At 34.5% G+C, this 17,609-nt stretch overlaps 1 protein-coding gene across 1 annotated transcript in view; it reads right to left on the reverse strand.

Annotated features, from left to right (window-relative positions):
* The window catches only part of LOC145677075 (spatacsin-like), a gene marked incomplete at its 3' end in the record, with an annotated part of 101,088 nt that overhangs the window by 67,349 nt on the left and 16,130 nt on the right, over window positions 1-17,609 (reverse strand). Inside the window, exon 3 of the mRNA XM_081747754.1 lies at window positions 13,566-13,742. Within this exon, the coding sequence (XP_081603880.1) occupies window positions 13,566-13,742 (177 nt within the window). The remainder of the gene's footprint in view (window positions 1-13,565; window positions 13,743-17,609) is intronic.

Here is a 17,609-nt window from a genome sequence, read left to right on the forward strand (position 1 = left end):
TCTCTTTTTTATAGAATACCAAACAGTTATAATCAAGTAACAACTGATGTGGACATTTTTTCGAGCTACCCAGTGTTTGAAAGAGCAATTAAACGAGCTTTGACGGGATAGTTTTACTTTTACACTCTTTTTTTTCTATGTTGTTGTTATTGTTGTCTTGTTTTTTTTTTTTTTTCCTTTCTTTTGTTAGCATGTCCCTGTGTAAAATGGCAAAGTTATGCTGTATCTGGGAAATTGTTCAATAAATAAAAATTGTTCAATAAATATTTATTCATGTACCTTTCAAAATCAACACGCAATACAATATATGGGCACTGCAAGCTAAAAGGAAAGAAATGACATCGATGGAAACTCAATTAGATAGAAGAAAGTCACAATGGTCGCTAATATCAAGTTGTTACTGAAATCTCCCTCTCTCTCTCTCACTCACTCACTCACTCACATTCGCACACACGCACACACACAATCTTATTAAACGCTTGCAGGGACATGGGTTTAGAAGTAGATCCAGAGAAAACTAAATACATGGAAGTGCTTCGGGACCGTAATACAGCAAATAATAGATGCGTTAAAATAATAAATAATACTTTTGATAAAGTGGATACTTTCAAATATCTAGGATCAGTATTAACAGACGAAAATTATATTCACGAAGAAATTAAAAGTCGACTAAAAGCAAGGAATTCATGTTATTATTCAGTTCAAAATCTCTTGTCGTCGCGAATTCTGTCGAGGAATTTGAAGGTTAAAATATATAAAACGATAATCATGCCTGTTGTTCTGTATGGTTGCGAAACAAGGTCGCTTACTCTGAAAGAAGAACATAGACTGAAAGTATTTGAGAACAAGATCCTGAGACGAATATTCGGGCTTAAGAGGAATGGGAATGGGGAATGGCTGAAACTTCATAACGAGGAATTACATAATTTATACGGTTTACCAAACATTGTTAGGGTCATCAAGTCTAGGAGGCTTAGGTGGGCAGGTCATGTAGCTAGGATGGAAGAAAGTAGAAATGCTTTCAAAGTCTTGACTGGAAGACCAATCGGGAAACGACCATTAGGAAGACCTAGGCGCAGATGGGAGGACAATATTAAGATGGATCTCACAGAGATAGGCATACAAAGTAGAAACTGGATGCAGTTAGCTAAGGATAGAAGTCAGTGGAGAGCTTTTGTGAACGCGGTATTGAACCTCCGGGTTCCATAGGCCATAGAGTTAGTTAGTTAGTTAGTTTTGAGGACCTTTCGTGTAGTGCACATTTTGGATGCCCAACGATTATGACGTCATAAACTGCTCACCCAAATTTCTGGTCTGTAAGAAAGTCAAAAAATCAAAAACCCAGATGGGTTTTAAGATGGGTTTTTTCAGGTGGGTCCAACCCGAAAAAACCCGGTGGGTTTTTTCGGGCTGGGCCCACTTGGGCAAACCCTGCTCTTGCTTCACTAAGATTATATAAGATTATAACCAGACGGTTATAATCTAAATTACCGTCTATTTTTTTAATGCTGGTTCCCTTGCCTTTTTTTTCTTTTCTTTTTTTTAACCAGAACTTGTGTAAAACTATGCGAATTCACTCGTGCGTAAAAGTATTATGCATTCATATTTTAAATATAAACCTTCCTTTTAATTAAATACTAAATTTTTCGGGATTTGGAAAGAATTTAGAACTTGTAGGTGTTAAGAAGATTCTTTTTATTATTATTATTTATATGTTATATCCATATATGGGTATCTCAGTTACGAAAACAAGGCCTACGCTTTTGTTCTTGGGTTATATGACACGTTATTAATTGGGTGCGAACTTCATGTTATTTGTAAATGCCGTGTCAAAAGGATATCCACATTACTCTCAACCCGATGAGATACATATATTTTAGGCAAAAATCAGATTAATCGGGTTTTAACTATTTTTCATTCGAAATCCTCGGTTCAGCGCGAAAAAATTTAAAATCTGATAGGTAAATGATCTTGATCTCGGTGCTTTGGCGCCAGCCATAACGTCTTTTTTTTCGTCAAAGCGTGAAGCAAGGAGGTCGTGTTAAACTGAGCTGTAAAATTTTATTTAAAAATACCATGGACTTCAGCTAAATAAGAAAATATATACAAAAAGTAAAGCAGAAGAAATAATTAGCAGCAGATAGGACTGGGATATTGCAACAAAATGTTAATAATTACTACGCAGGAGTATAAAAATTACTGAATTCTTGACATTTAACAGAAGCCGCTATGACAGTAGTAGAAATAGGGAAAAAAAGTACATCGGAACAGTGATTTTTATGAAATTCTTAAGTGTGCAGTGCAATTAAATTTTCGGAGATTTTTGCCCCTCAGTGACTTACCCTCCCAATTACTAAAACATAACCGTTTTTCTCGTAGCCTGTTTGGTTAGCTAACTTAGTAAAGTGTGTATAAGGTTTGGACAAATGGCGCTATTAAAAATGTCTATTTGTGAAGACATGATTCTTACAATGCATGTCTAAATTTTTGTTTGATTGCTCTTGCATAACATGGGTTAGCGAAGTTATTTGTTCGAGGGTCTCTTTCCCTCAGAGAGGACACAGATCTCTTTGTCATAAATCACTTCCCAAAAATGTAAACTAAGAGTGAAAAATTTGTTATTTTTCTCCACCCACAAGAGCCAAAAATAGATATTGAGGATGATCACTTAAATCTCAATAGTTGATTTATTCAATTAATTTAGATTATATAGGTTCCCATTAATTTTAGTATATGTATTTATACATGTAGATATATATTTTGTGCATGTAGTATTCACTAGTGAACATAGATGATGTGTGCCTGTGTGGTTTTATTTATTGATGCTATGATATTTATTTATTATTGTCAAAAATTTTCCTCTCTGAATTTAGAAGACATATGATTTCACATGTCAATATATATTTAGTGCTTTCCATATAAAGTGCATATGCATGCGTTTACTGTGTAATTCTCAGTATTTAACCGAAAACCTTTCTTTTTTTTTGTTTTGTTGAGTTAGAGATTAATTTGTTTTTCGCGAGTCCTGATTCGAGAGTAGTGACTGAATTCAATGTTTCGTAATTCATTTGGTAACTGCCGAGATAGCATACTTAAGAAGACAGTCACTCTAAAAATTACCCAATTTTACTAAATAACACGGCTTTGGAAAATATTACGATAGAGATGGTACGTATATAGTAACCAAATATATAACAATAGTTAATGATGCTATAAATTTTATTTAAATTTGTGCCGTAATAGAGCAGAAAAATTCAATTTTCAACTTTTGGTTCGCTCTTAAGTAATGAACAGCTTTTTTGATTCGTTTGGACAGTATATTGTGTGATTGTTTTGAAATCTCGTTGTTCGCCCTAAAGTGTTTATGCCTGGTTGGTAGTTAGGTTGTACGTACGTGTGAGTGTAACGTAGTGTTATTACTGAGGTCAGCATTTAGTGTCATTACCAAATAGTAAATAATGATTAAAAGTGCGTGCTATGAAAAGAAATTTGTAATTGTATAACGGGTTAGCAAACGATGTTGTTAACATCTAGTAAGACGGAAATTTCGATTCGTGATTCGGGATTGGAAATTCTATGTAATATTTTAAACTTTCATATGCAAATAAATAGTAAACAACGGAATTAACGTACGATTAATTACGACATATCGGTATTTGATTTATGTATGTATCAGAATGTTAATATTTACTTACTATCGATCGGAAATATGGAGGTTTCGAATATTCGTTCCGTCAGTCAACGTTTAACAAATATCTTATGCAAGAGTTAGATTCCATAATCATTCTTCTTTGTAAAGAACCGATAATTATGAAATCTAAGAAATTTAGTTCTAGTAGAAATACTGAAATGTAGTGGCCTTTATAGATTTAAATGTATAAATGAACTTGGTTTAAATGTATAAATGAACTAAGTGCTTATGGGCTTAGGTTTATTTGGTTAGGTGTGGTATCTTGAGGGTGCACACTCTTAAGTAAGTGTATATTTGTATAATTATTTTAATCGAAGAGTTGACTGATTTCTTATATATATATATAGATATAGATATATATAGGGTGTTTCAAAACAACACCGACAACGTTTGGGAAGTGATTCTTGACACCAAAATAAGACAAAAAGAATAGACCATCCTGGGTGCACAAATGCTTCCTTTCGGAGTTATAGGCTGCCAAAAACATGAAAAACTGAACTTTAAAGGTCCATAGCTCCAAAACTATGGAACCTACCGGAGTCGGTTCAAGAGTTCACTTAGGAACTAGTATGTGCCCTATCTAAATATCCAAGTTTCAGAATCCTGCTGTACTTCCGCAACAATTTTTATGAGGGTAGATGGAGAGTACTTCAAATTATATGCTTGTAGCCAAACTCCCTCTATAAAAATCACTTCGTAAGTACCTTAAGATTCTGAAACATGTCTTTTTGGACAGCACACATTAGTTTCTTAGTGAAGTCTTTTCCCGACTATGGTAGGTTCCACAGTCGGTGTTGTTTTGAAACATCCTGTATATATATATATATATATATATATATATATATATATATATATATATATATATATATATATATGTGTGTGTGTGTGTGTGTGTGTGTGTGTGTGTGTGGACGTACGTACGCAGGAGTGGTTAAACTCTGACTCGCGTTTCCGAAAGCTTACTGTGGATTGAAAGTGTTTATGGCGGGATGCATCTATAAATCGAAAATCGGTACTTCGAAGCGTTTTCATAAAATTACGCAGTAACATTTTCGGGATAAGGCAAATTACAAGGCACAGCAACATAACCTATTCCCTGACAACGATGAACTAAATTTAGTATATTAAATGTTATTGACTATTTATTGGATATTTTGGATAATAGTACATGGAAGACAGATGATTTATGAAACTCGAATTCTTAGTCGTTACCTCTCGTTTGGATTTTTAAAATGAACCCTCGAGTTTTTCCTATTTATACATAACTAGATTGAGTTTACACAGGAACTGGCATAGGGCGGTCAATAATATATACATACTTTGGTTTATTCGATACCCATTCTCCTACCACAGCGCCGTCCCCTCCCCTTATTTTCCTGTTTCTAATCATTGTATTAGCTGAAATTAACGGCGTTCAAAGGGTCACGAGCTTGCGATTGGAAGTGGCAAGCAAGATTTCGGGAAGAGCAAAGTACAAAATTATATTTATTTAAACTATTTTTTACTTTCGGCTACTCCATTCAATATTTTCTTTTTCTTCCCCCCTTTTTGAACTATTTTCATTGTCTCAATCTGAGTTTCTTTCCTCTGCTGCCATTGTGGCGTCGAACAATCTTTGTTGTAGAAATTTCAAAATTAAGGCAGCAAAATCCATTTTCCAGCATAGCCTGGCTGTAACCTTGGCGAATTGGGCCGGATACCACACGTGGTGAAGGTTTCGTAAAGATTTCTCTCTTTGCGAAACCTCCACTTAGGGTACAGAATTGCATCTTCTGCGCCAAATGACCTCGTGTGTCCATATTTGGGGCCCAAACGTTTCAGCCTATAGAGATACAATCTTGGCTTTAAAATCGATACTAGTTGTATTTTTGTTAGGTTCGAATACCATTTTCGGTAGTATCTTTCATCTGTTTATCTCTTTCTTATAACGTCTATTTTCTATTTCTCCTTCTTCTTTAACTCATTTCTTCGAAACGAATTTTTTAAGTTACTACCTTGTCCCCATCCCCTTCTGATGTTTTAAGCCTTAACTTTAGCTACTCTGTAAATTTAAATATTCAGTGGCAATTTATTCATTTCTTTTAGTCTTAGTTATTCACGTAGATGTTTATTTATGGAGTATCTATGTATTTATTAATTTATGACATTTATCTTCTATATTTAAGTCATATAATTAATCTAAACCCAAATTATTTCAGTTTTACGGAGAAAACATTAAAATAAATTTCCATACTGACCACGAAGGGTGATTCTTCGTGGGTCAGGCGCCTTTGTATTGTGTCTGGGGGACATTTGATTCATGGCCAGTGGTTTTCCTCTCTCGAGCTGCAGCATTTGCGAGCGTAACGTCCGAATTGATGGTTTTCGTGCTTCTTCTCTTGTCGGTCAATAATTTTGACGAACACAGAATATAGTTCCCTTGTCGGAAGCTGTAAGTTTCAGTATTTGGTTTTTCGGGTCCCACTAATGAAATCAAAGTTACTTTCTGGTTAATTGGTTGGATTGAAGTTTTGAAATTTAGTGCCCCGTTCAGCAGAGGCTAGATGATCCAATTTTTCAAGGCTCTCCCACTGAGAATTGAACCCCAGATATCGTGCACCAAAGGTGCGCGCCACCCACTGGATCAGCGAGAAGAGCGAAGGCCATTTATATATGTAGCGGCAGAGCGCGGTGTTCACTACATTATTTCACATATGCGCCCAGGTATTGAAAGTGTGAAACCACACCTTTCGACTGACGAAAGTTGTAATTAAAAGTTTATGTACAACAGAATAGTGTAATTTTTATCTTGTTATAGTAAAATGTTACCATACTAATAAATAATTTAAAAAAAAAAAAAAAAATGACGCGAGACCTAAAGTTGGATTTCTACTAGGAGCTCATGTGGTTACAATCCCACCTTAAGCTGTAGGTCTGCGTCTCCTCCAAGGAACGTTAAACTCCAATCCAATCCAACCAACGGAAACTATCCATAGAATAAAGTAACTATCCCTTTGGATTTGTTCATAGAGGAATCGAATCTACATGGTTATTATGTAAAATTAAGGTGAATGCAACTAGTTTTCTTGTTCATTATATACGCAACTAATATTCGAAAAAAAAAACTTTCAATAGATTTCCAGCCTCAACTTATCTTTTTCTTCAATTGCAGATTATTCAAATGGAGATTTCTAAATGCATAAATGGCAGCCATACTTTTACAATATTTAAAATTTATAACACATTAGGATTTTTAACATTATACATTCCATGAGTTATGGACAATCTGAATATTATCACTATATTGCAGCGGTGATAATAATTAGAAATAATCTTAGTAAAAGACTAATAGTTATCGCAAGAAACAAACCACATCACTGGGAAGTACTTTCGAAGAACGTCGTCTTCATCGTCAGCCTAGGCACTTTTCAAAAAGGATTTAAACCATAGGGAAGAAATTATGGATAGGTAAAAATGCTTCAAGAGAATTTTAAAAATATGTGAAATAAAAATATTGTCACTAGAAATAGACATACGTTAATAGTAATTCAGTTGTCACTGTCGCTTACTGATTTTTTTTTTTTTTTCATTATCTTCCAGATGGCGAAAATGAGTAGCAAAAACATTGCTCCAAATGGCATTTATGTCACTTTTATCTCAATTGAGTGCCGGTTTCTCCTTATGATCGCTTTTTCGATCAAACATGAATTAGCAATTATAATTACATGGGCGCATGAGGGGATATTCAAAATTAACAAAAAATTGGCTACTTACCAATGAATCCTCCCTTGAAAAATTTAAAGATTTTGACGTTTCGGAACTCTCAACTGGTTCCTTCCTCAGTGGTAAGGTAAAAAGGACTAAAACGGAAAGGAGATAAAAGGAGTAAAACCAGGAATACATAGCACTATATAAAAGTAACGTACAAAAAACGAGATCCTGAGATGAAAAGAGCAAAGTGAAAAAAGAATGAACTGAATAAAAAGAAACGTAGTGTCTATGTTAGGCCACTATTGCCAGATCCAAAGTATGCATCAAAGGTAGGTACCCAAGCTCGTTCAATGTTGCCAGTATCAAGGTTCAATGGAGGTTTGTATTTATGCATAAAGAACGATTCTTTAATTTCCCGTTGTTTTTGTGATTTTGCTGAACTTATTACCTAACCTGTTTTATATTATGTGAATGTTGTTTTAGATGAAGCGCCAAACCCGACATGCCTTCTTCTTGTGACTTTTTTGATTGTCTAACATGTTCCTTCACACGCGTGTTAATATTACGTTTAGTTTGACCAATGTATAAGGAATCACATTCGCAATGGACGCAGTAAATATCTGCCTTATTTAAAGGATCGACAAAATAGCTTTTAAATCCAGTGAGATATTTTTGTGAACTTTTGGGGGGGAATACTTGAAGCAGATACGTTATGCTTTGCAAGAATACGTTGAATTTTTGTTGAAAGTTGTGGAAAATAAGAAATTCCAATCCAAGTTTCTGCTTCTTTGGAAGTTACCGTTTTGGGGACTTGCAGTGATCTACGTGTTTGATTAAACCATTTTTGTAAAATACACAGCTCATAACCGTTTTCTTGTCTTATTTTATATAAAAACTGTATTTCTTCATTGAGATCTTTTTGACGGTCACAAATTAATAATGTTCTACGAAAAAAGTTCTTCCAAATATTGGCCGTGTACACTGGCGGATGAGCTGACTGTTGATGTATGTAAGTAGTGCCTGCATTAGGTTTTCGGTATACTTTTGTTATAAATGTATTATGTGATCGGGTAATCAATAGGTCTAGAAATGGAAGGCCGTTATCAGATTCACGTTCAAGGGTGAACTCCAGCCTAGGATGCTGGTTGTTGAATTGTTCAAATAGTTGAGTAAGTGTATTTTTGTCACGAACAAGTAGTAAAATATCATCAGCATAACGGTAATATCTAACGTATTTATATGTGTCCTGCCGTAAAATAGACGTTTCAGTCTGATTTAAAACAATATTTGACAATATTGGGGATAATGTGTTACCCATGGCTAAGCCATCATTCTGAGAAAAGTAATGATCTTCAAATTGGAATATATTAGTTGTTAAACAAACCTCAAGTAATTGTAATAAAAAAATTAGTTTCATAGGTAGAAGCGCCATTTTGTAATAACCAGGATCGAGTGCTATTGATAGTAAGTTCCAGTGGTATGGACGGATACATATCAACAACGTCTATGGAGGCAAGTAAAGTGGCATTTGCATTTACAGATGATGATAATTGTTATTTTACGTCTAGACTGTTTTTTTACAACATATTTAAAACCACTATTGTAACTGCTGAGATTTTTGTATAACCATTTTGATAGTAAATAAGCTGGATGATTGAAACCTGATATAATCGGGCGAAGGGGAATGTCAGGCTTGTGCACCTTCGGAAGACCATAAATAATGGGAAGACTAGGTGCATGTATTTCTATTGTATCTTTTTCAATGTCAGTTAAAAGTGGTGAAGAATCAATTGTCGACTGTACCTTCTTAATAACCTGTGGTAACGGATTACAGGGATATGAAACAAAATTACATTTTTCTGTTATTTTTAAAATACCGGAAGCATATCTTTGTTTTGGCATAACAACATATTGGTTTCCTTTATCAGCCTTTAAACACCAGATTTCGTGTTTATTAAGAAATTTTCTAAATTGTGTAATAAGCCCTTGTACATACCTGGATTTTGGATATGATCCTACCTTTTTGTATGAATGTAAAAAAGTACTGATATTGGCCAAGCATTCATTTCTAATAGATTGCGCGGAATGAATATCAGGTGCAAAGTCAACGGCCTTTTCTACTGAACAAATTATTTCTTCCAATGGAATGGAAAGCGGAAGGTAACTAAATTTTAAACCTAACCTAAAAATCTGATAGAATTTCTTAGGTATGTCAATATCGGTAAGGTTAACAAATAATTCTACAGGTGACTCGGACTCTATTTTTGTTGGTTTGCGTTTATTGAAAACAAGGATACCACCTAGACGAGTGATTTTCTTTTTGAATTCCATTCGTAGTCTAGCATGCAATCTATTCTGTAGAATATGTGCGAATAGTGGGTCAGTACGAAAAGTTAAAGACATCCACATTTGATAGCAGTCATTATCGAGCCTGTTTATTAAAAAGTATTTTAACCTAATAATTTGATTTAATGCTCTGTGCATTATAAACAATATTGCGTAAAGACTGATTTAAAGTCAAAAACTTTTCATTTTAAGAAATTTGGAAAAATAGAGTGAAACTTGCATGACTAAAAACACTAAGTCAAGAATTGCATCTTGTAATTTAATCCTTGCACTTTCATATGAGCGCCAATCCACCATTTTTGGTGGAAAAAGATTATAATTACATGGGCGCATGAAGGGATATTCAAAATTAACAAAAAATTAGCTACTTACCAATGAATCCTCCCTTGAAAAATTTCAAGATTTTGACGTTTCGGAACTCTCAGCTGGTTCCTTCCTCAGTGGCAAGGTAAAAAGGATTAAAACGGAAAGGAGATAAAAGGAGTAAAACCACTAATACATACTACTATATAAAAGTAACGTTCAAAAAAAGAGATCCTGAGATGAAAAGAGCAGAGTGTAAAGAGAATGAACTGAATAAAAAAGAACGTGGTGTCTATGTTAGGCCACTATTGCCAGATACAAAGTTTGCATCAAAAGTAGGTACCGAAGTTTGATCTATGTTGCCAGTAACAAGGTTCAATGCATGTTTGTATTTATGCATAAAGAACGATTCAGCTCATCCGCCCATGTACAAAGCCAATATTTGGAAGAACTTCTTTCGTAGAGCATTATTAATTTGTGACCGTCAAAAAGATCTCAATGAAGAAATACAGTTTTTATATAAAATAGGACAAGAAAACGGTTATAAGCTGTGTATTTTACAAAAATGGTTTAATCAAACACGTAGATCACTGCAAGTTCCCAAAACGGTAACTTCCAAAGAAGCAAAAACTTGGATTGGAATTTCTTATTTTCCACAACTTTCAACAAAAATTCAACGTATTCTTGCAAATCATAACATATCTGCTTCAATTATTCCCCCCAAAAGTTTACAAAAACATCTCACTGGATTTAAAAGCTATTTTGTCGATCCTTTAAATAAGGCAGGTATTTACCGCGTCCATTGCGAATGTGATTCCTCATACATTGGTCAAACTAAACGTAATATTAACACGCGTGTGAAGGAACATGTTAGACAAACAAAAAAGTCACAAGAAGAAGGCATGTCGGGTTTGGCGCTTCATCTAAAACAACATTCACATAATATAAAACAGGTTAGGTAGTAGGTTCAGCAAAATCAAAAAAACAACGGGAAATTAAAGAATCGTTCTTTATGCATAAATACAAACCTGCATTGAACCTCGATACTGGCAACATTGATAGAGCTTGGGTTCCTAGCTTTGGTGCATACTTTGAATCTGGCAATAGTGGCCTAACATGGATACCACGTTCTTTTTCATTCAGTTCATTCTTTTTTCACTCTGCTCTTTCCATCTCAGGATCTCGTTTTTTGTACGTTACTTTTATATAGTGCTATGTATTCCTGGTTTTATTCCTTTTATCTCCTTTCCGTTTTAATTCTTTTTACCTTGCCATGAGGAAGGAACCAGTTGAGAGTTCCGAAACGTCAAAATCTTTAAATTTTTCAAGGGAGGATTCATTGGTAAGTAGCCAATTTTTGGTTAATTTTGAATTAGCAATGTTGTGGTTATTTTCTTTGAGATGTGATGCCAATCCAGACAACTGTTGCAAGCTACGAGATTTGGACGTGCGAATATGCTCTGCGATTCTGGTACAAATATTCCTTTTTGTTTGACCTATATATATTTGGTCACATTGACATTTAACCCTATAGACGCCATTACTTTGTTAGGGATCAGTAAAAAATGATTTAAAATTTGTAATATATTTTCCTATAGGTTTAGGAGGAACTTCGGAGACCATGATGTTATATTTATGCAATGCCTTCTTAATTTTTGCCGAAATATGTGGAACCAGAGGGACACCAATCCATTTGTCTTCTTCGGCATTTGTTTTTGGCCGATAGTGGGTGCCGTCGATCTCCCGTTGTACCTGTTTATACCACTTCAGTAATAAAGACTTTTGATAACCATTTTGTCGTCCAATCTTTATTACTGAAGTGGTATAAACAGGTACAACGGGAAATCGACGGCACCCACCATCGGCCAACAACAAATGCCGAAGAAGACAAATGGATTACTGTCCCTCTGGATCCACATATTTCGGCAAAAATTAAGAAGGCATTGCATAAATATAACATCATAGTCTCCGAAGTTTCTCCTGAACCTATAGGAAAATATATTACAAATTTTAAATCATTTTTTACTGATCCCTAACAAAGTAGTGGCGTCTATAGGGTTAAATGTCAATGTGACCAAATATATATAGGTCAAACAAAAAGGAATATTTGTACCAGAATCGCTGAGCATATTCGCACGTCCAAATCTCGTAGCTTACAACAGTTATCTGGATTGGCATCACATTTCAAAGAAAATAACCACAACATTGCTAATTCATGTTTGATCGAAAAAGCAAAAACAGCAACAGAACGGAAAATTAAAGAAGCTTATTACATTCATAAGGAGAAACCGGCACTCAATTCAAATAAAGGTGACATAAATGCCATTTGGAGCAATGTTTTTGCTACTCATTTTTGCCGTCTGGAAGATAATGAAAAAGGAAAAACAGTTAACAACAGTGAACAGTGACAAGTGAGTTACTATTAACATATATCTATTTCTAGTGAAAGATTTTTACTTCGCATATTTTTAAAATTCTTTTTAAGCATTTTTACCTATCCATAATTTCTTTCCTATGGTTTAAATCCTTTTTGAAGAGTGCCTAGGCTGACGATGAAGACGATGTTCTTCGAAAGTACTTCCCAGTGATGTGGTTTGTTACTTACAGTGACTATTAGGCTTTTACTTACATTATTTCTAATCTGAATATGATTTTTTTTATCAAGTTTACAATTTACTTTATACTTAAAAGTTCTGCCCTGCAAACTTTTAAGTTACTCATAACAGGATATCTACTGGAGTTGACTTGGATATTTTCAGTATTTGCAATGCTCTGCTAGAAAAATTTCGAGTATACTAAGTTGAACTGGAAAAAAAAAAGGGAAACAAAGGATGGAATAAAATAAAATAAAATAAAAAGGTGAGTGCCACATATGAGAATATGCTCTGATATTTAACAGCCTGTAAAATGTGTTGAAAAAGCAAACTCTTCAATATTTTAATAGAAAGAATGCATAGGAACTAGCGGATTAAAATCGAAAATACAGAAGAGTAAGTATTTTCTGGATGTTATTTCTCCCAGGATCTTGGGCCGTAATCCATTTTTTCTTTGTTCTTTCTTGCGCGTGTGTGTTGTCAAAATTCATTAAGGTCTTATATTACAAACACTATCCATTTTCCTTCTCGAACTACCTAGTTTTTGACTGGTTGACTAGTTAGCCTTATCACCATTTACCCAGATGACAGAATTGTCATCTTGAAGGGTCTCCAAGAGAACTTTTACCTTTCTGCAGTATTATTAATAATTTCCAGTATATTTTCGTTATTTCTAGGATACAAATTTCAAGTAAATTTCTAGTATTTCAAGTATTTCAAGCATCAACAAATACTCTGCATAGACAGTAAGAACTTCTATATTCCTGATTTTTAATTTAACTTTCTTTAGAAAAATACAAATTACACACGAACAAAACTGTCTGAGGTATATATATTTCAAGATGTTAGGCACATATTACGTCATATCTTATACGATGGTAAACTGTCTAAAATATTCTAACAAGAAATATTACACTAGCTTAGTAAACTTTAATACATACATTGTTCTCGACATCCATATTGATTTTAACATTAGAATAATATGATTTCCTGTGATCTCTAGGTTTTAACTTTAACTGTGTAGCAGGCTCCTCTTCTCTATCAAGATCCTGGATAAATGCGTGAGTAAGATGCTGTCGAAAGTTCTTGGATTTGAATTCTTTTACGAGTTGAAGAGCCTGCAATGACAATATAAAACATATGAGACTGGAAAATGGAACTATTCTTGATCTAATTACAGATTTATAATGTTAGTTGAAAGATTATAAATTAAGAGAACGATCGTCGTTTCTAGCTCTAATTGGAAAGTTTTTGCTATATTTTCTTTACTGTTTCTTATATTTCAGATAACATAATTACGATGGGTTTCTTTCATATTGTTTGGGAATATGTCGCATTGTTAAAAATTTGATGGAATTTTCAGGCCCGTTAGACTTATTGAGAATAAAGTTGTATAATGATTTCGCCATACAGGGTCCCTTAATCCCGGCGGAACTACTAAAATCATCCGGTATTAATTTAGTATCATGAGGCAATTGGGAAGCTATTGAATTAAGATATATCACACTCCAGCGCAGAAAGCAGAAATACTGGCGACCGAGAGGTGAGGGACTGACCACGCACCATCCGGATGAAAGAGTACCATCTATCAGACCACATATCTGTATGGATCACATATCTGTAGTGAAAAGGAGTTTAGTACTTTCGCTCTATATGTTAGCAAATTTCACCAGTTTCTCACTACTGAGTAGGCAGGAGCAGGAGGGTTATTTGGGGAGGTGAAGGGGCAATATCTTACTAAGTTTGAGAAACATGCTTTTTATTAAGTTGTTTACTACTAATACTAACAAAAAACCTGACTCTTATGTGAGTGGTCAATTTTGCACACACACCCGCGGCAAAACCTGAAATGATGGTACTGGGTTCAGGCATAATACCATTTATTTGACTCTCTCTACTACTTGACTCTTTCATATTTGATAGAGCTACTTAGACAGGCCTATTACAAAATAAATTAATATCATGTGCTAGAAATTTCCTATGTGGGCGTTTCTACAGTACGCATTAAAATAGACTTTCCTCATTGCGAGTGATTCTGTTTTCATTCAACAGTGAGATTATGTAACCGCGACTGAATACTAAATCCATTGTTGACAACAATTTAGTCACTATAATTCACAACGCATGCAGGGCCGGATTTCCCAATAGGCCCGGGCCTATGGGCGCAAGCTCCCAGGGGGGCGCACGGTCGAGAGAAAAAAAATTTAAAAATATCTAGAAATAAAAATAAACAGCCATAACAACATATTTTTTGAATTGATTTTAAAAAATCAGGCTAATAAAGCATTCTGAATTTGAAGTTCATTGGAACAAAGAATTATTGGTAAAGTTCACCAATCTTTTGTTAATACATTAACGGTATTTTTTAAAGCCCAGAACCAAGTAAATTCCTCAAAAAACTTGCAATGATAAAATTGCATCGTGGAGTGGTGTTTAACCAATTAACATATAGGCCTGATATAATTTTTTAATAAAGGTTTTTAGGAAAGTAACTTTAACCAGACTAGGGGGCGGAAAAAATTATTGGGCCTAGGGGCGCCAAAATGCAAAATCCGGCCCTGAACGCATGAACTACATTTTCTTTGACGTGGAACGGTCGTGAAATATAGCGCTGAGAGCCAGAATGGGTTGATACGACTCTGTACGTGACCAGTTTTTGGTTTCAAATGCTATATTTCTGACCTTTCCAGGTCAGAATATGTAAACAACCTGTGTATAATGGTTTAATATATTATGAGCAAGATTCGAAATTTCGGGTCTATATCCAGTAGTAGAGAATTTGGTTACCAATTTTTCTTGTACAGATGTAATTTATGCAATTGTTTTCCGTCAAACTAAAATATTTAACCAATGTTGACCTGACGATAGAAAAACTCCGACCTGGTGACCAATTTGATATAAATGTTTTGGCTTAAATTAGTTAGGCACCAAACTTGTATTTCTAGTCGCCACAACGACCTGACGCCCAGGATTTTTCGAGCGCTGTATATATATGTTCGTGTATACGATCCCTTCCCTTGATGAGTTTCTGTTCACGCGAATGATATATATAGTCGTGTTAAATATAGTAAAGGAATGCTTAGTAGTCGTGTTAAATAGGACTTCAAATGCTTCAAGCGTGATGCAGTACTTCTTTTGGCAAGCACGTTGTTGAGAGAGAAGACTGAGTACAGAAAGAAGACACCTTCAAAACTTTAGTGTAATCAACCTCAGGAAATATATACTCATTTAAGCACTGTAGCACTGACCACTTACAATAACAGGTACTACTTTAACCTACGAATATGCAATAACATGTGCGACGAGCTTTCCAAAATAGTACCGAGTTATTTTATATGTGGCACTTCGTATATACCTTACATATATGTCAAAATACCTAAGTATAACTCCCATCTTTCCCCGTAAAACTTCATCATTTTCCAAATATGAAAATATAAATAATCATGACTGCTTGGTATATTTTCCTTGGTTCTGCTCACTTACCGTGCTAGCATTTATTTACAAATGTTCTTGAAGAACTGACCAATTATAGCAGCAAGGATATATTTCGGTCCAACTACAGACTTCTAAGAAATGTGAAGACATAAAGGTGGTTAAAACTACGATATTTGCTTCTGGAAATTCATAAATGCTGTTGTCTGGATTTACATGGCAATGTCTGATGAAAAATGGTTTGATGTTTTAAAGCGTTCCAAGCAAACTTCGACAAAATTACTCAAAGGCTGTCAAAATTAATGAGCCCAGGAACTAGAGTCCATTCTCTATTTAACCAATAATTACAGTAATTCTCTATTCAGTATCATAATGAACTTATCCAAATATAAAATTAAAATTATTTATTAATTTCTTAAAGTTTCAGGTGCTTCCCAAATAAAGTAATTTTACACTGGATGTATCAACACTAGAAAACGGAACTGTTACGTATACTCATTAAAAGGAATAAAATCATTAACGACTCAGCGACTACCACGCATTCTACTTAGTGGTCAATGTCTTAAACTATGCGGTCATGTAGCCGGCAACACTTATCTATGGACACAAGTAATGATTTCAGGGGAGTCATCGAAACTCCTCCCAGGGTAATATCTTCGATTGTTTTCAACGGAGATTTTCTATGCTGTCGAGGTATTACTTTTCACCTCTCTGTAGTGAAATCACTCGAGGGAAAATCTATTAAATTACTACTGCACGCAAGACAAATGCTAAAAATATTCAGATTATGCTCTTTTTTAGTGGGCCACCACATTATCAATTCTTTCAATTTTGAATCACCCGGGCGAAGTCTTAATTATGACTACACACTGCATGCGGAATAGTGCAAAATTCCATTTACTACCATTCATGACTTCTACGACTTCACTCCACGTCGCATCAGAGCTGTTCCATCAGCAAAATGCAGTCCAACTCCACATTAATCTGGAACTTGCACTTTCTTCAAGTAAAAACTTCTTTCCGATATCACCTGTGTCCACTTGAGGATTAACAAGGTTCTTCACTTGAAAGATCCTGATATGCTTCATGAAAAATTGTGACGTAATTTCTCCAATCACTCGAGCAATTCGAAAGTTACGAATTCTTTTCTTCCTTTTCCATTGACCACTCTTAGCTCTAACACTCACACCTTCCGTATCCATCTATAAATTATGTATACTTAATTTCGACTTGAAAACATCAAAGATGAATTTACATAACATATTGTAACTTCTTTTTACCTCCTTATCTTAATGTTATTCCTTAAAAGTGCTCACGTTCTTTTATATTAAAAGAGTTGCATATATGGATATGAATTCCTGTAGGTAATACTATCATCAAACAGTTTATATAATCTTAAATATAATAATAATAATAATCAAATAGGTCTTTTCTAACATCAGCACATCCACTACTGCATTAAATGAAATTTAGTTATAAAGTACAACTATAACTCAAACAATGTAATTGTAACTGATTTACGAAGAGAAAAGAACATGACGCTTAACAGCGCA

This window comes from Thermobia domestica, unplaced genomic scaffold (assembly GCF_964235325.1).
Source record: "Thermobia domestica unplaced genomic scaffold, izTheDome1.hap1.1 HAP1_SCAFFOLD_605, whole genome shotgun sequence".
Lineage (NCBI taxonomy): Eukaryota > Metazoa > Arthropoda > Insecta > Zygentoma > Lepismatidae > Thermobia > Thermobia domestica.